We start from the raw sequence: 19,884 nt of genomic DNA, 5'->3' as shown, positions 1-19,884 counted from the left end.
AGGAATCTGAATAGAAATAATAAATTGAGAAATATGAATCAAATATTAAACTACAAACAGAAAGTAAGTGGTGAATGGGCAAAATTTCAAATACTGGCTTAAATCTGTAGGCTCACTATCCAATAGACAATAGGTGCAGGAGTAGGCCATTCGGCCCTTCGAGCCAGCACCGCCATTCAATGTGTTCATGGCTGATCATTCTCAATCAATACTCCGTTCCTGCCTTCTCCCCATACCCCCTGACTCCGCTATCCTTAAGAGCTCTATCTAGCTCTCTCTTGAATGCATTCAGAGAATTGGCCTCCACTGCCTTCTGAGGCAGAGAATTCCACAGATTCACAACTCTGACTGAAAAGGTTTTTCCTCATCTCCGTTCTAAATGGCCTACCCCTTATTCTTAAACTGTGACCCCTGGTTCTGGATTGGGAACATGTTTCCTGCCTCTAACTGGTTGGGAACACGTATCCTGCCTCTAACGTGTCCAACCCCTTAATAATCTTATACGTTTCGATAAGATTCCCTCTCATCCTTCTAAATTCCAGTGTATACAAGCCTAGTCGCTCCAGTCTTTCAACATACGACAGTCCTGCCATTCCGGGAATTAACCTAGTAAACCTACGCTGCACGCCCTCAATAGCAAGAATATCCTTCCTCAAATTTGGAGACCAAAACTGCACACAGTACTCCAGGTGCGGTCTCATTAGGGCCCTGTACAACTGCAGAAGGACCTCTTTGCTCCTATACTCAACTCCTCTTGTTATGAAGGCCAACATTCCATTGGCTTTCTTCACTGCCTGCTGTACCTGCAGAGCCATCACAGATCGAGCTGCAGTCGCTGAAGTAGTTCCTTTTCACCTTCTCATGGACAATTATAGATAAGTAATAAATATTATATTCCACAAGAATGTTTTGTTTTTAAAATGCACCATTGTTGGCAATGAAAGAACTTTCTAAATGTTGAAAACTGAAATGTTAGTAAACACAGGCAGATGTGGAAATGCTTGTCGATAACAGCATTGTATTTAGCTACATAAGAAACTCCTCAGATAACGAAGTACTCCACACCCACTTTCAGGATGACATGCACAACAGCCAGGCTCGAGAAGATAAACAGCAAGTAAAATTCATACCAGGACAGCGGCAACTTCAATATCCTAAAAAAAAGCTGCTGAGACTTTCCCGTGGCATTTAATATTAATGTATTATTGTTACTCAATTTCTTACATCAACATTCTGGGGACACCACTATCTAGAGTCCCAATTGTTCCCATCGCATTTGGACTAGTTCTTAAGAACGAGTATTCTGGGCATTAGGTGCTCGGTGATTCACCCCCCCCCACCCCTCTGACTCCCAAGACATTCTATCATTTGTTAAGGCACAGGTCAGGAGTAGGATAGAGTGGCTTCCAAGGGCTTAGATACAAAGAGTGCCAACAAAACACAATAGGATAAGGCAGCCAAATGACCCACACCCATCTACCCATCTGATCACCTTAAATGTCTGCTAAATCCACTACCAGTGCAAAGTGAGTAGAAGAGCACCTGAAGAGTGAAATTTGCATAGAAAAATCATCATGGTGTGCTTGCTGGCACAACGTATCAGTTATTTATGATATTAAAATTCTAGCTTCACTCTAGTGGAAACGGTCCCAGCCATTTCCGTTGATGCTAGACTCAGCGGGTCAGGCAGCCACGCTGGAGAACATGGACAGGTGCTGTTTGAGGTTGAGACCCTCCTTCAGACTTCTCCAGGCTGGAGAAGAATCTCGACCCGAAACATCACCTATCCATATTCTCCAGAGATGCTGCCTGACACAGCAATTTGTGTCCCTTTGCATCTCAGATAAAGTAGTTAAGTCACGCTAGATCAGGGATCTCGAAACTATGGCCCACGGGCCACATCCGGCCTGCCACGACATTTTAACCGGCCCGCAGCAAGCTCTTCGGCGGTGGGGACTGGAGGCAGAAGCTGCCGGCGAAAGTTCACCGGAGAGCACATCGCCACCGACCCAGTGCCGGGACAAGGCGAGAGATCGCAGCGCCCCCTCGCAAACAACAAACTCAAGGAAACATCCCTCCTCGCTGCCACCGCCGCTCACCCCGGGGATGCGGGGCTTCTGAACAACAACTACACTTGTGTTTGTTCTTATTTCGCTGCGTTAGAGAGAGACGGGGCCGGGGAAGAGAGTGGAGGAGCGGCGCAGATCTCGCTGGCTCTGGGAGAGAGAAGCATCCGCAAGTGTCGGCGCTCCTTCACCGGACCCTCTGACACCCTCCCCCTCCCCACGCTCTCACTCTCACCCGCTGCTCCCTCTACCCCAACTCTCCTTCCCCCCCCCCCCTCCCCTCTACCCCTCTCTCTCTCTCCTCCAGTGATGGCCACTGTATTTTTTCTGTTTTATAAATAATTGTATACCTACGGTATATATATATTCCAATATTTCAAGCTCTTTTTAAAAATTGATTATTTATTTGTTGGCATATAAACCTAATGTAAACTAACTTTACCTAAGTTAGTTTAACCTTTCCCTATCTAATCTAACATAACCAAGTCTAAACTTTTTTGAGTTGATTAAATTTATAAAACTCACACTTCTATATTTTTTCCTACGGCCTGCAAAAATGTGCCAAATATATAATGTGGCCCTCATGCTGAAAAGTTTGGAGGCCCCTGCTCTAGATTATCATCCTTGCATTCAAAATGAGTTGATCTTCCATCTTAGCATAAAAGAAAGAAAGGTCTTGAAAATGGAAATCGTTTGTTGTAATTGCTACAATTAAACAATGAACAATTAAACAGAACATCAGATTTTAAAATTATTTACCATCTTTTGTTTTTTTTCTCATTTTCCGTTTGAGGTTATCTTCCCAATCATTGCAACTTTCTTCATCTCCGCTGTCCATGCAGCAGTTACCCGAAGTTGAACCAGGGGCCTTCTTATCATTTCGATCTTCATTAGAAGCACTGCGGATTTACAATATAAACCATAAGGGAGTAGTTCAGAATCAGAATAACCTTTATTGTCATCCAAAAAAACAAGTCTTTTGGATGAAATTTCGTTACCCACAGTCCAACAATAAGAGCAATAAAAATAAGTAATAACACACACAATCACAAACCAACACAAAACATTAAAAAAAGAAACATGCATCACAGTGAGTCTCCTCCAGTCACCACCTCACTGTGATAGAAGGCCAGAATGTATTTTCTCTTCCCCTGCCGTCTTCTCCCGCAGTCAGGCTGTTGAAGTTGCCACGTCGGGGCGGTCGGGGTTCCCGACATTGAAGCCCCCACCGGGCGAAGAAAATCCCGCGGCCGGTTCCAGGCCACGCCGGACGGTGAAAGGTCCACAGCGGGCCGACCCAAGCCCCGCTATTCGGGGCGTGCGAAGACTCTACCGCTGCCGGAGCTCCCGATGTCAGCCCCCACCCAGGGCAGGGCCTGCGAGCTTCCGATATCCACGCGGCCGAAGCCTCCGGAGCCTCCGAAGGCGAATCGCAGCTGCACTGGCAGCGCCACCACAGCCTCCGAAGGCAGCCAGCTCCGCAGATGGTAAGTCCGGTCCGCGGGCTCTGCGAACCAGAGCCCAGGTGGAGGCCGCCAGCTCCAGGTATTTGGCCAATGGTAGGCCGCAGCGTGAACGGAGACTCGACCCAGAAAAAAAAGGTCGGGTCTCCGTTCGGAAGAGACAATTTTACAGTCCCACCCCTCCCCCCCCCACACATAGTACACAAAAAACACTACATCACATCTAAACACTACAATTAAGACAAAACAAGAAAAAACACAAAAGACAAACGGACTGCAGGTGAGCCGCAGCTGCTGAGCAGCGCCACCATTTTGATCAAAGGTTTGTTAAAGGGGAGAGGTGCACAAACATATTTAGACACAAACAGAAATAAGAGCATACAATAAAAATAGAACATCTATGTCACTTGCGAAGAAGTGGCTGATAGAAGTTCAGCTAGAAGAAGCTGCTGATATAAAATCGGCTCAAAGAACCTGCTGATAGAAGATCAGCAAGAAATATCTGCTGGAGATAAGATCTGGCAGTTTTTATAAGTCACGTGGGATAAGGTAGGACATTAGATTTTTACCAAACTAATCAATAACAAGTCAAATGAAACGTCGTGGAGATCTCTGTTGTTGATTGTTTGCGTCAAGGAAATATCGTTCCAACTATCCTACATCAACGCAGCTTTGGGGCTTGATAAGAAAGACGAGAAGCTGGCCGTAATATCTATGCTGTCACAAAATATTAGCAGAAATAAGGGACTGAGAACGAAAACAGCATATTTTAGAGGGCAACTTAATGTACATACAATCACGATAATAGACTCAAGATTATCGGTAATATGTCTAAAACGATCAAGAAAGCATGGAGCAGAGGGAAGAAAGTACATATTGTCAGAAGAAAATATTATTATGGAAAGATGCACATACCACCAGATTGAAGAACAGCTTTATCTTTACTGTTACTAATGTCTTGAAGACTTCTCATAAACTAAGGATTTATGCCTCATCTCCCAATCATCTTGGTTGCAGATATGGCACTTTAAAAAAAATCTGCACTTTCTCTGTAGCTATATGACTACATTCTGTACTTGGTTTCCTTTCGCCTTTTGCACTTCCTGTTGTACTCACATATAGTTTTATTGTATTCGTGTATGGTATTATTTGCCTTGATATCATGCAAAACAAAGTTTTTCACTGTATCTTGGTACGTGACAATAATAAATCAATACCAATACCAAGATAAATGTTAATTTGATTATGATTTAGTTTTAGATTTATTTTTGTCATCTGTATCAAGATACAGTGATATGCTTTATTTTGCATGCCATCAATCAGATCAGTTAATACTATACATAAATACATTCATGTCAAACTCAAGTACAATAGATGGAGAATATGGGAAGATACAGAATGCCAAATATAGTCAAGAGAGTCAAGAGTGCTTTATTGTCATATGTGCCAAAAAGGAACAATGAAATTCTTACTTGCAGCAGCACAACAGGTTTGCAAACATAGTACTCAACAGATAATGTAATAAACAAACATTAAAAGGTTAAATTTTAAAAAAACCCAATACAGTCTACCTTCGTTATTATGCACCTCTTTATAACAGATTTTGGTTATAGCTCACCTCACAGTAATCAGACACCACTGTCTTTTTAAGAACGTAGGCTGTTAGTTACACTGCGAGAGCCCATCGAAATTGACAAGCAGTTACTACAATCCACACTTGTTCAACAATGAAGGTCACAAACTGCGGAGTGACACAGCAGGTAGGTAGCATCTCTGGAGAGCATGAATAAGTGACATTTTGGGTCGAGACCCACTGCTGGCTCGCACCGCTCACCCAACTGCCACGAGGCTGACCTGCAGTGGTGCTGGGAGACATAATGCCAATGTTTACCATCTCTCTCTGAGGCCGAATCTGCATGATGTTGGAAGGGAGAGGGAAAGAAAACTTGGGCAAATTGCGAGAGATTGCTGAAGGGAGACAAACTAGCAAAATGGGTAGAAAGGTGGAAGTTCCTGATCACTTAATCACCAAAATGGTGAAGCAAAAAACTTTGGAAGAATGCATCTTGAAATGCCAAAATTGTAAATGGCGTAAATGAACAGAAGGGTCTAATTGTGCATTAAGTTAATTCATGGAGTTTTATTAAACATCTAAAGCCATTCTCAAAACTAAAGATTTGAAGTTGCAGTTTGTGTACAGGTTTGAGCTCCCATATTTATATTTTCAGATTTCTCATCTTTTTGCTTCAGAAATTTGAGAAAGGATATAGCATATAAAAGCTCATTTTAGATTCAAATAAAATACAACTGCCAAGGATGAATAATCTACAGTTATGAAATTATATCCACAAAGCAAGTCTATTTTTCTTGGGATGATACAGTTTAAAAGTGAGATACAGTACATTAGAGATCATATGGAATATCCAACATATTTTTCCTTCTGTTCAGAATTACAAGCAAAGTGAACAGTAGAGAAACAACAAGGAAATAAAAGCAACAAGATAGAATGCAAAAGCAGAATTATCCCTAATGATAAAATAACATCTTAAAAACATCTCTTACAGGCTTCTTTCTATTTTACTTTGTGTAATGTAGACATCAATGGTATTGTCCATCCCCAATATTCCTTGAGAAAGTAGTGAGCAACCTTCCTGACCTGCTGCAGCCCCTCTGGTGAAGTTACCTGGGCTATGCTGCTCGGTCGAGAATTTGAGGATTTAGTCTTAACAATGATGAAAGAATGGTTATTTTTTTTCCAAGTCTTCCAAGTTTTTTCCATGAATGGTCCTGCATTCTTGTTGCCTAAAGATATCAATTCTTGCATGCCTAGGTTGAACTACTTGCCCAGAGTTCACACATTCTATCACTCTATCTACATCTTCCTGAAGTCCACTTACAGCTCTCTGTACTTCTTTCTTATCATCTTCAAATTGAGTAAATTATCTGTTTTCCTTCCTATTGCGAATAACCCTTCTTTTAAACCGTCTGTCTTAGATAGAGGATTTGCTCAATGGAAAAGTTATGGAATTAAAAGGGTGGGAGATCTTTATCATAAGGGAACTTTTCTTTCTTTTCAGGATTTACAGCAGAAGTACGGATTACATGTTAATAATTATTTTAGATATTTACAACTTAGAGATTATGTAAAATTACACATGCAAGAATATAAGTTTAGAGGTCCAGAAACACTTGATGTATGCCTGAATCGACATTATAATTCAAATAAATTAATATCCTTTATTTATAATACTCTCCTAGACATTGACATTCCGTCATCAGAATCTTATAGACGAGCATGGGAGGACGAATTGAATCAACTCATAATGCAAGATATATGGGATGAAAGTTTACAACATATACACCAATGTTCATTAAATACTAGACATTCCTTAATACAATTTAAAATAATACATAGATTACATTATTCGAAGACGAAATTAAATAGGATTTTTCCTAGTATCTCTCCTATTTGTGATAAATGTCAATTTCAAGAAGCTAATTTAACTCATATTTTTGTAACTTGTATAAAAATGCAAAACTTCTGGTTGGAGATTTTTAAAATAGTTTCTAAAGTTATTAACAAGCAATTGGATATGGATCCAAAATTAATTATATTAGGATTATCAGAACATACTACAAACTTTACAACAAGTCAGGTACATTTTCTTGATTACAGTCTAATAACTGCGAAAAAATTAATACTTAAATTTTGGAAAAAACCAATAACCCCCACAATTAAAATGTGGACTAAGGAAATGACAGAGACCCTGCATTTGGAAAAAATAAGATTTGCCTTAATTGACAAACCTGAGTTATTTTTTAAAATATGGTCTCCATTTATTGAATTTTTAGAAAAGTAAATGGGTTTGGCACAGGACTAAAATAAAAATTTATAATTAAAAGTTGAAACTTGAGTTAAGGGTTGGATGTACAACTGTGGTTATTGTCTCCCGGATCTACTCCCTTTAATTTTTATAGTTATATCTTTTTTTTTTTAATCCTCTTATTCTCTCTTCCCAATAGTTTATAGTTTTTTTTTTAGTTTTTTTTTTTTCCTTTCTTCTTTATTTTTTTATTTTCTCTCTTTAAAAATTTTAAAATTGAAGCTATGTAAGAACTCTGTAACAAATGTCTTTTATTTCTATTTGTACATATGCTTTTCAAATTTTTTTTTTAAATTTAAAAAAAATTGAAATTGTGACATGTAACAGCAACTTTAATCTATTAACATATGTCAAAAACATAACCCTTATACAACTCTCAGCACTTCAAATCAAAAATCAACCTTCCACTACAAATGTTTTTCCATCCTTTATTCATTTCCAAATCCATGCCGCGACAGCCCCTTTTGTTCAATGCTGCTGTTCCTAACAAATGATAGTTTTACAAACAGCTTTGGTGTAACACGATATACCTCTACAAGAAATCAAATTCTCCAATAATCTATGCTGACTCATCCATTAGCCCACTCTTTTCCCAATCAGATAAGTATCTTAAATATTTTTTGGATTTATATTTCTAAAGCCTTCAACACCACTGAAATTTATTGGCTGATCTGCATTTTCCTTCACTTGCTTGAACATGGTTATTATATTAATCTTCTAAAATTTTGGCACTCCCCTTGCAACTGAAATCACTGGAAGAATTTAAGAAGAAGGTAGATAACATTTTGAAAGATTGGGGAACTGAGAGCTTCAGGGAACTAGCTGATCAGCCATGTTGAATGGCAGGGTTCAGTTCAGTTCAGTATTAGCTTATTGTCACATGTACCGAGGTACAGTGAAAATCTTCTGACGTGTGTTAACCAGTCAGCGGAAAGACAATACATGATTACATTCGAGCCATTCACAGTTTACAGACACATAAGGGAATAATGTTTATTGCAAGATAAAGCCAATAACGTCCGATCAAAGATAGTCCAAGGGTCACCAATGAGGTAGATAGTAGTTCAGGACTGCTCTCTAGTTGCAGTGGTAGGATGGTTCAGTTGCCTGATAACAGCTGGGAAGAAACTGTCCCTGAATCTGGAGGTGTGCGTTTTCACACCTTTTGCCTGATGGGAGAGGGGAGGAGAGGGAGTGGCCAAGGTGCGACTCATCCTTGATTATGCTGCTGGCCTTGCCGAGGCAGTGTGAGGTATAAATTGAGTCAATGGAAGGGAGGTTGTGTGATGGTCTGGGCTGCGTCCACAATTTGCTGCAATTTCTTGGATGGAGCTGTTCCCAAACCAAGCTGTAATGCATCCCGATAAAATGCTTTCTACGGCGCATCTGTAGAAGTTAGTGAGGGTTATTGGGGACATGCCAAACTTCCTAAGCCTTCTAAGAAAGTAGAGACGGTGTGCTTTCTTGGTCGTTGCTTCCATAGGGTGGTCCAGGAGAAGTTGTTGGTGATATTTACTCCTAGGAATTTGATGGGTGGGGTTGATGTACCATGTGGCCTTCATCTGGTCAATTTTCTTGTGTTCTGCTGTCAAAATCATCGTGTCAACACAACACAACCAATCAGTTGGAGGCGCCTGCACTTCATCACATGAGACAGACCAATGTATTATGACATGGACTCCATTGTGACAATGTATGTCTAGACCACACTATGATCTAGATATAACAGTGAGATCCAGGATTGGGCAGCCAGTGATCTATCGCAATTAGTTCACATGACATTAGATGAAAGATATTGTCCCAAACATCGGGAAGAATGCCCAGCTTATCTTCAAATTAGCATCACAGAACTTGCATATCTGCCCAAATAATCTAGTATCTCATCCAAAAGATGACATCTGATAATATGGCTTCCCCTCAGAATGCCACCAAAATGTCAGCCTAAATTATGTGCTGAATTCTCTGGGTAAATTAATGCTTAAGGATAAATCTTCTTCATACCTGTCAATTCCTTTCTCAACATTTTTCATGAGCTTTATGTTGTTAGAGGTTGCACATCCCAAGTGGCAAATCTTTGAGCAGTTCTTAACTTCACATTTCATAAGAATGTCAGTCTGCATACAAGAAGAATGTCCCTGTGAAAAATAAATGTTTCCACATGTGAAGTGAGCACAATTTCCAATATATCTGCGAGAAACATAAAATGACATCATGTATGAAATGCAGTAGTCAGATACTAAAATCAAGTTGAAAATAATTAAAAAGGTCAAGATAAAAGTTCATATGGAAATTAATGGAAAGTTACATTACATGAGGATTTATAATAAATTTAAGTACACAGGTAAAGAAGTTAATATTCTATTCCATATATGAAGATTTAACTTCTTAACCGTGAGATTTCATAATTCTAACCTGAAGGTCAACCTTTTTGCTGCTGAGATGTTGCCCTTCCTGTCGTTCCAGCATTTCCCCTTTAGGTTGTGCAGTGTCCTGAACATCTTCAGCATGTTCAAAGGAGCTGTCTGAACCAAAGATTCCACACTTTAAAAGATGGCAAGAAATCTCACACGGTCACATCTGCATGCTACGTTTTCACTTGCAGCGTCAATCTACAATTCTTAATCCCCAAGACCATGATATTTGAAATATCGATCCTTGTATGTCACGTCAAAATTGAGATAGGCTTCCTTTTATATTTCAAAGATTTCCTCAAATCTACCCAACACTGTTCATGTCAGTAGGCTTCCACCAGATTTACACAACCCATTCCTTTGACCATCCAGATTCACGTCATCATTTAAATTTAACTATTGAACAGGATACATTAGTTTGAAGTGATATTTTATATGAGAACATAGCAAAATATAAAAATTATGAACTATATGAACTGGGTAGCCAGAGATGATGAAAGGGGCAAATTCGCCAAAATTCTGATTTATCAGCCATATACTAATGAATGTATTTCAAACTCAATTTTACATTTTAACAGAAATTCTCACCCAACCTATCCTCAAAATGTAATCCCTTTTATAGAAGACGCCAAAGTTTTATAACCAAAAGGCTATCAGGCAGCAATATTTGTTAATACAATAAATTATTTCATACTAAAGTCAGTCCAAATTTGCTCATGTTCACAAGCAAATAGAGTATAAAAGAAAAAATCAAATACCGACAATGCAAATAACCAAAAGGTATGCAGAAAATCCAACAATATCCGTAAATACTTTAAAGGTGAGTTTTTCAAAACTGTGCACATTAACTGCTTTAACAAATTTGGAATTAATCACAACTAACAATCTAGAAGTTTTATTTTATCTAAAGGGAGTTTCAAAATAAAACATTGAAGCAAAGGATCAGTCACACTACCGTTCTCTTAAAAATGACTACATCATCGTATAAATTATTATGGCATCGAGGGCTTGCCACATATCACATTTCAATCCAAGATTGACCAGGATATCTGAAATGTTCTGCCATGCTTTAAGTTATTTGTATCTTTTTCCACTTGGGCTACAGAACTTCCTCGCCAAAAGAAATGTTGTTACCCTCCACTCTAAACTTCGCTGTACAATGAATAGATCTGGAACCAGATAAACGACCAAACCAGATAAACGACCAAACCAGGAAACCTTCCCCAATGTGGCCAACACTCTGGCCACACACTAATTTCACTCCTGCCACCTGGAAGATGATATAGGAGCTTGAAAACTGTAATGTCCAGGTCCAAGAACAACTTATGTCCTACAGCCGTCGCCTATTAAGCACAACAACATCCAAATAAGCTTGGAAACTACATAGACTTGAGGGCATTGGTTTTATCTTTTTGCACTATTGTTATTTGTTTGTCTGTTTTTATGTGTATACATGCGTGTGTGTGCGTGTATCACCAATATACTATTCCAATATATATTATGAATATGCTAATATAAATACTAAACCTTTTTTCATTTATTATATTGATACAGAGTACTATGTTTACATATTCTCTTGTGCTACTGCAAGTAAGAATTTTATTATTCTGTTTGGGACATAGGACAATAAAACTCTCTTGGCTTAGCTCGTGCTACCCTCAGGTTTAAAATTTCTATCCTTCATTAAGATTTTGGAAGTACCTATGCTTTTCAAATCATGGAAAATATAATAAATGTCAGTAGAGTTTAATTTCTTTCTATAAACGGGCAAAGCCGAAAATACATTACCTTCTACTAATTTCTGTTCAGTTTTATGTTTACGACACCAAATCCTGCAGATGAAATTAAAACAAATTTCAAAACACAACCGGTACAGTGATAGATTACTGTATTTTGTAAACAGATTAGCACAATATTCACACAATATTTCCAGATGCCACACCAAGACCTCAGAAAAGTGGGAACACGAACATTAGTTTTTCAATTTTATGGATAAAGGATAACATTTATTTTTAATTCATGCATTTTATTGAATTTGAATTGCATTCTTGGTTTATGGTATAACAGAGTATGTGCTGTATACAGAGAATCTGTATATTCCATTTACAGAAAATATCGTGGATTGTCAAGTTCAAGATATTTTTGTCTCTTCTTATTCTGAAAAAGCTCTGAGGCTTGGTGGGAAGGTGGGGAGGGGGTGAAGAGAGATGAACTACAGCTGGAACAGACAAGGAACATTTTTAATGATATGCAAACTTATCATGAGATCATCAATGCTAAAGGTACCAAGGTTACCTCCTTGGTAAACATTATTGCATCCAAATGGAGAGTTTAGAACAAGGGGAAAGTTGGCTGAGACAAAGGATATGTCATTTAATAGAAATTTATTTTTGAATGATCTGAAACCTTGGAATTCTCTTATCTCCTAGGCTGCTCAGTCCATGAGGACATTTAAGGTGGAGACTGATAGACCAACAATGAAACCATAAAGTGAAGTAGGAAACTGGCAGAAAAATGGATGAGAACAGCTGATCTAATGAAATGGTGAAGCAAATTCATGGAGCCAAATGTCCACTGCTCACATCTTATTTGTTTTAATATTTGTAATACTACTACTGGAACATTCTCTTTTTACACTAATTTGAAAGGATCATTTATTCATTTTCAGCACACAAAACAGTCTTACACACAAAGATGTTAAGACAAAATTAATTTTAAGGAACAAGAACACAAATTCAGTGTACAGTGTAAATGTCTTTCACAATATGAGTGACTTAACCATAAATTGTAATTTTGCAATTATGTATTTGGGAGATATAGTTTTCTTATAATTCTGATCACTGAATGGTTCAAAAGTACAGACCCAGTTGCATTTGAGTCACTGACAGTTTTATGCAGTCGATGTAAGAGTATGTGCTCAAGGGCACTTTACCTGTAAACCCCATGGATTTCATTTTCCTTGATTGCACCATTATCACTCCTCACACAGGGATAGTGATAGACCTTCCTGCAGTAGGTTACAGCACATTTAACAGCAGCTCCAGAGCGATGGCAGTGAGTGCATCTCTAAACATAAATATAGATGGAAATGTAAAAAAGAGACCTTAAACCATAGCGAAGCAGCTGATAACTATATAAATTAAAAGTGAAAATCAGTCAATCGTAGTTGTCAGTTAATATAAATGAGCAAACAAATGATATGAAAAATCAAATTCTTAGTTACAATTATTTTTCTAGAAAAATAGACAATAGACAATAGACAATAGGTGCAGGAGTAGGCCATTCAGCCCTTCGAGCCAGCACCGCCATTCAATGCGGTCATGGCTGATCACTCAAATATTTTGATTTTTTAAATTATTCAACTTTTCGAATGAATTAAACTTTACTATTATCATATCATATCATATAACATAACATAACATAACATAACAAAACTTTATTGTCATTCGGCACAACACCGAATGAAATTTCAGCAGTCACAGAAAAGAACACAGGACACACGACCCCAACACAAACATCCATCACAGTGACTCCAAACACCCCCTCACTGTGATGGAGGCAACAAAACTTCCCCTCTCCTCCCCCCGCACCCACGGACAGACAGCTCGACCCCTACCGAGGCAACCGACACGCACAGCCCCCGCAAGGGGATGGAAGGCCCCGCGGCCGAGCCGCCCCGGGCACCGAAACGTCCCGCGGCCGCGCCGGGCGATGTTAAGTCCAGCGGCCGAGCCGCACCGGGCACCGAAACGTCCCGCGGCCGAGCCGCACCGGGCACTGAAACGTCCCGCGGCCGAGCTGCGCCGGCGATGTTAAGTCCCGCATCCGAGCCGCGCCGGGCACTGAAACGTCCCGCAGCCGAGCCGCACCGGGCACTGAAACATCCCGCGGCCGAGCCGCACCGGGCACTGAAACGTCCCGCGGCCGAGCCGAGCCGGGCACTGAAACGTCCCGCAGCCGAGCCGCGCCGGGCACTGAAACGTCCCGCAGCCGAGCCGCGCCGGGCACTGAAACGTCCCGCAGCCGAGCCGCGCCGGGCACTGAAACGTCCCACAGCCAAGCCGCGCAGGCGATGTTAAGTCCAGCGGCCGAGCCGCGCCGGCGATGTTAAGTCCAGCGGCCGAGCCGCGCCGGCGATGTTAAGTCCAGCAGCCGAGCCGCGCCGGGCGATGGAAGGCCCCGCGGGCGAGCTGCGCCCCGGGGAAGAGACCTAATAAAAGAAAGGTTTCCCCCGCCTCACCCCCACCCCCACACATACACAGCCAAAAACAGAAACAAAAACCATCCCAACACCGACACAAACAAAAAAAAGAAAAAAAGACAAACAGACTGCCAGAGAGCCGCAGCCGTTAGGCGCAGCCAACTCCTCTCATATATATACAGCCGGAAACAGGCCTTTTCGGCCCACCAAGTCCGTGCCGCCCAGCGATCCCCGTACATTAACACTATCCTACACCCACTAGGGACAATTTTTACATTTGCCCAGCCAATTAACCTACATACCTGTACGTCTTTGGAAATTAATTCAGTAAATGACAAGCAACCTTTCAGAAAAGCAGTTTTGTCATTGTATTCTTAAGATAAAGTGTGCTACGGATAGAGGCTTTGAACAAACTGCTGCTACTTGTCCTGGCAAGTCTGCTCCTTCTGCAGATGATCTAAAGCTTGTCTATCATGAACATTTCCCCATTCTTGTGTTCAAATTAGCATAAACAACTGTTTCTCCAGTCAAATCATTAAGATTCAAGATTCAAGATAGCTTTATTTGTCATCCAATATTGGACGAAATTCAGTCACCCACAGTCCAACAATAAAAGCATTAAATAAGCATTAAAATTACACAACCCCAAAAAAAAAAAAAAACACAGTCCAACAATAAAAGCATTAAATAGGCATTCAAATTACACATTGTTCATTGTTAAAAACTACAAACAAAATAAATTACAAACTATATTTTTACAAGAATAGATCACTGAGGAACAGCATGTCACATCCACTCTCATCTGTTCATTCAGTTCAGTACCAAGGCAGTGCTGCATTGCCAGATGAGCAATCTTGCAGATTAATCATTAAACCCAAACCAGGTCTGTCCCATCAGGTAGATTTAAAAGATTCCATGTATAAATTTAAAGAGCAAAAAAATAATTCCAAATGCCTTGACCAATGCTTCATCAAGATCCCTAAAAATAAATCATGTCATCATTGTTGTTCACGGAATCTTGCTATGTTTAATTTGGCTGCTACATTTCCCTACAATAACATAACAAAAATATTAATTAACTTCTAAAGCATAAACAGAAGATGCTTTGTAGGTACAATGTTCCTATTTTCACCAACATAATCAGCCAATGACTATACTAAAATTCATTTTGATCCATTAAAAAAATTATGATATCAACCACTCATGCATTATAACTGCTTCTAACAAACATAGTTAGACAACAATATTACATTCTATTTTATTCAAAGTTTATGAAATGTTATATATTATAACGATTTTATATAATAAAATGGTTTATTATAAAATTCCAATCTCTTCTCTGGTTCTTTTAACAAACTATTCATTTGACCTTGAGTTGCCAACAAAAAGTAGATTTTTCTTATTTACTTTCTCAATCTCAAAACCTTTCATAATTATGAACACTTTGATCATATTTCTACCTCCTATGCACAATTTAACTGAAAATGTTAATTCACAGTGCTTCCATACTTTTCTCTCTGTGTTACCTTTGGTATGTCACTATTGCACATCAAGGTGGAACTCTCTACAAACAAAATAAATTTAAAACTATACTTTTACAAGAATAAAATTACCATTTTAGCAGCTTTTTGCAATTTCTTTTTAATAGTTTGTATCGAAATCCCACAAAGGTTTTCATTCTTGGATATTTTGGATGTCACGGGTACAAAAGAAAACAGCTAGTGGAGAAAAATAAAAGCATAAGTTCAACTGTCTTTGCACCATGCTTTCATGCCTCTTGCCTGCATAGTTAACTGTGAGAAAGAAGTGAGATTGGTCATTTTTTACAATCAGTGGAAAAATAGTCCAATGTCCTATTAGAACATTCAAGTTGAAGCAAGTTCAACAACAAAATGCTTGTTTACATAACATCTTTAAAATGATAAAGCTTTCCAGAACCCTTCACAGAATCATTATCAAATAAAATTTTAGTCATTCAAACAGATTAATGGGGTTTGATAGGTTTTAAAGTATATCAGAATGAGAACACGGATGAGGAGCAAAGGTTACTGACGTGAGAGGATGCTGGCTTTGTTTATTCGCCGCTTTTCCGTTAGGATAGTTTGTCCGTTTGTTTTTATGTTGATTGTTTTTGTAAAGCGCTTTGAGCACCCGATAAGGCGCTATATAAAATGAATGCTTATTATTATTATTATTATTATTATTATTATTATTATAATATTCACACTGCTGAGTTTTAAGCTGCCCAAGTGAAATATGAGGTGCTGTTTCTTCAATTCGTGCGTGGCCTCGCTCTGATAATAGAGTCCAGCACAGAAAGGTCAGTATGGGAATAAGAAGGGGAGTTAAAATGTTTGGCAACCGGGTTATCACGTAAGCCAAGATGGATTGTGCATAGGTGTTCAGCGAAATGATTGCCCAGTCTGCACTTGGTCTCACCAACACATAGGAGTCCATGACGAGAACAACGAATATAGTAGATGAGGTTGGAGGAGATGCAAGTGAACCTCTGCCTCACCTGAAAGGACTGTAGGGGTTCCTGGATGGAGTCGAGAGATGAGGTATGGGGACAGGTGTTGCATCTCCTGTGGGGTTGCAGGGAAAAGTACCTGGAAGGGGGTGATTTGGGTGGGAAGGAATGAGTGAACCAGAGAGTTGTGGAGGGAATGGTCACTGTGGAAGGCGGAAAGGGTGGAGATGGGAAGATATGACTAGTAGTGGGATCCTGTTAGAAGTGGCGAATATGCCGGAGGATTATGTGTTATATGCGACGGCTGATGGGATGAAAGATGACTAGGGGGACCCTGTCCCTGTTGTGACTTGGGGGGAGGGGGAGCAATAGTGGAGTTATGGGAAACTGAGGACACATGTGTGAAGGTCTCATCCATGATAGACGAGAGGAACTGATGAATGAGGACCTCTCAGATATCCTGGTATGCAACACCTCCTCTTGGGTGCAGATGCGGTGGAGACGGAGGAATTGGGTGTAGGGATAGTGTCTTTGCAGGAGACAGGGTGGGACGAAATGTAGTCTCGATAGCTGTGGGAGTCAGTAAGTTTGTGACAGACATCAGTCGATAGTCAATATCCTGTGATGGAGACAGTGAGATCAAGAAAGGGGAGGGAGGTGTCGGAGATGTTCCAAATGGATTTGAGTGCAGGATGGAAATTGGTAATTAATTTAACGAAGTCCATGAGTTCTGCATGGTAGTCCCGATGTGGAGTGCTCAAGTGCTAGTGGTTTGGAGGGAATGGAGGAAAAAGTCCTTGCAGGAAAAAGCCCTTAAAATCAATGCATTGCCTTAGCAGGAACCAATTCAGGTTAGCAAGCACTGGCAGAAGCAGTGAACAGTAGGTGAATGCATTGCTGAAACTATTTAATAATCACAGTTGGTCAAGGAAGTGTTACTTGGAAGCCAAAAGTAAATAATTTATCTGGCTATGGATAGAATACACAATGTAGTATTTTGGCTACCAGAACACAAAATAAAAAATATCAGCAAGAATAGTTACACAGAGAAAAAAATAGCTTTAAATATATTTTAAATGTCTACATTTTCCTTTTATTATGGGTACGCATCAAGGCTAACTTATAGCCCAACAAAGGGGGGATGGTCTCCCCTTTTAGAGTTTTTTAATTTATTTCAAAATATACTTTATTCGAGAAATAAATATATCCAATACATGATCCTTACAAGACTCCATCTGACATTCTCGGAGGCTATACATATTCAATACTGTTTACACAAATTTACCCCCCACCCTTGCCGCTCATGTGGCCCACTGGCATGGAATCCCTTCCCTTATTTTGAGGGGCATCTCCACCACACCCTGCCCCCCATGTCCAGCAGCGGAAGGACCCTAGACTATGGTCTTCCCCCACAGAGCCTTGGCGTTACCCATTCCGTGCCAACTGAAACTTCACAGCTAGGAGTTTAATTTTCACTTGCTCAAACCATTGGTGTGGACACCTGGATCTCCTAGTTCACAAAGACCGTGCAATAGACTTGTTTCATGTGTTGGGTGAAAATATAATAATGTAAAAGTATCAAGCACAGAAGACATAGTTTCCTTATTTTGTAAGCCTAAACTGTTGCAGGAAACACTTACCAGACATTTGCGGTGAACTACCAGTTGACCATCCTGAGAAAAGAGCATTTCTCCACTGCATGCGTCCTCTTTAGTCCGCTTACAAAATCCACATTTTGACGGCATCCCACTAAAGAAATTACATAGTTATGTGACAGGCTATGTAGTTAAATTTCTCAATGGAATATAATCTCACCATAAGCTGAATTGGCATTTTACTGCTGAACTAACAGTTCTGCACCAATTTGCAGGAAGGTGTAAGACTGTTTATTCAACTAAACCCACATTGAATTATGCTAATAGCATCCATTTGCACAGAATTTAAAGCACAGAAATTAGCCATGCAGACCTGAGGTATATTAGCATCTACGGATCATACATTCAATTGATACAAATATCATTTGCAAAGCCACATCTTAGTTGCGCTTGAAAAGTTGGTGATGAGGGAATTGGTCAGAAAGTGCCATTTGGGAACACCTTCCATGATTTTACAATAACTTTGAGAAAGCTTGGGAATTACATATAAAACAAAATTAAACCAAAAGAGTGTATATGTTTTTTTTGAAATGGGCATCATTGTAAAGCAGGCATTTAGCACCCATCCTCATTGTCTTCCAGAAGGTGGTAGCAAGTTGCATTCTTGAACAGCTGCAGTCCCTCCAACAGCGGTACTCGACAGTCCTTTTTGGTAGTGGGCTCCAGGATTCAGATTCCATGATGCAGTACCTTTCCAGGTCAGGATTCTGTGCAACCTGGAGAAACTCCAGGACTTGTTCCCATGTGACGACCATCCTTATCCTTCTTGGTAATTGAGGTCAAATTTTTGGTAATTGCTGTTGCAACTTGCAATAGCCCAGGTGAGTGCATTTTTTTCGATGGCACACATAACAGCCACTCTGCAGTCAAATAGAGTGCCAATAAAAGTGTCCGTGATACCATTGGATACAAGATTTTCATTGCCCCTGTACTTCCCCATCTTGTGCATGTGACAATCAACTCTACTAGACATGAAAAATTGTCTGAAGGGTCCCGACCCGAAACGTCACCCATCCTTTTTTGTCCAGAGATTCTGCCTGACCCGTTGAGTTACTCCAGCACTTTGAGTCTATGGAGAACATTTATACTGCCACAGCCACAATTACAAATGGTGGTGGGAGAATGCATTTTCAATATATTTCAAGTGAAATGTATTTTACGCCTGGTGATTAAGTCTCTCGAATTCTGAGCTGTCAGATTGTGGAGGAGGGCCGATCTGGGCAAGCTCCAATCAGAGCCTGAATTAATACAACCCCGGGGTCGGAGGACATGCCCGAGGCGACGGATTAACCGACAACGTTTTACTGCCGGGGAAGGGGGTGGACGTCGGAGAGTCGGGTTACCGTACCCACTGCGTGTGCGCTGCATCGCTCCGTGATCCGAGTCGACCGACAGGCCCGGCACGACACTTCCCCTCTGTCCCTCACTGCACAGCCGTCCGGCCGCCCCGTGTCACCCGAACAAATCGTTCCGGTGCGGAGAGCTCGATCCTCCATTTCCAATCTGCGATGTTGGGAGGCAGGAAACTGCAGATGCTAGAATCTTCAGCAAAAAAAAAAGCCGCTCAGCGGTCAGGCAGCATCTGGGGAGGGAAATGGATAGACGACATTTTGGATGGGGACCCTTCTTTAGACTCAAAAAGACACAACGTGCTGGAGTAACTCAGCATCCCTAGAGAACATGGATTGGTCACGTTACGGGTCGAGACCCTTCCTCAGACCCCTACTTTAGACA

General features: G+C 40.3%; 1 protein-coding gene across 1 annotated transcript in view; it reads right to left on the bottom strand.

Moving 5' to 3' along the window:
- LOC144598444 (uncharacterized) overlaps positions 1-19,566 on the bottom strand; it is a 91,930-nt gene extending 72,364 nt beyond the window's left edge. The window contains exons 1-8 of the mRNA XM_078408587.1: positions 19,499-19,566; positions 18,136-18,244; positions 15,639-15,743; positions 12,757-12,890; positions 11,613-11,656; positions 9,826-9,935; positions 9,415-9,548; positions 2,826-2,965 (exon numbers count right to left, since the gene is read on the bottom strand). Of these exons, the coding sequence (XP_078264713.1) occupies positions 2,826-2,965; positions 9,415-9,548; positions 9,826-9,935; positions 11,613-11,656; positions 12,757-12,890; positions 15,639-15,743; positions 18,136-18,244; positions 19,499-19,518 (796 nt within the window). The 5' untranslated portion in view covers positions 19,519-19,566. The remainder of the gene's footprint in view (positions 1-2,825; positions 2,966-9,414; positions 9,549-9,825; positions 9,936-11,612; positions 11,657-12,756; positions 12,891-15,638; positions 15,744-18,135; positions 18,245-19,498) is intronic.
- Positions 19,567-19,884: the final 318 nt, after the last annotated feature.

Source organism: Rhinoraja longicauda, chromosome 12 (genome assembly GCF_053455715.1).
Source record: "Rhinoraja longicauda isolate Sanriku21f chromosome 12, sRhiLon1.1, whole genome shotgun sequence".
NCBI classification, from domain to species: domain Eukaryota; kingdom Metazoa; phylum Chordata; class Chondrichthyes; order Rajiformes; family Arhynchobatidae; genus Rhinoraja; species Rhinoraja longicauda.
The sequence above is the reverse complement of the archived record's forward strand: the minus strand, read 5'-3'. Positions and strand labels throughout refer to the sequence as shown.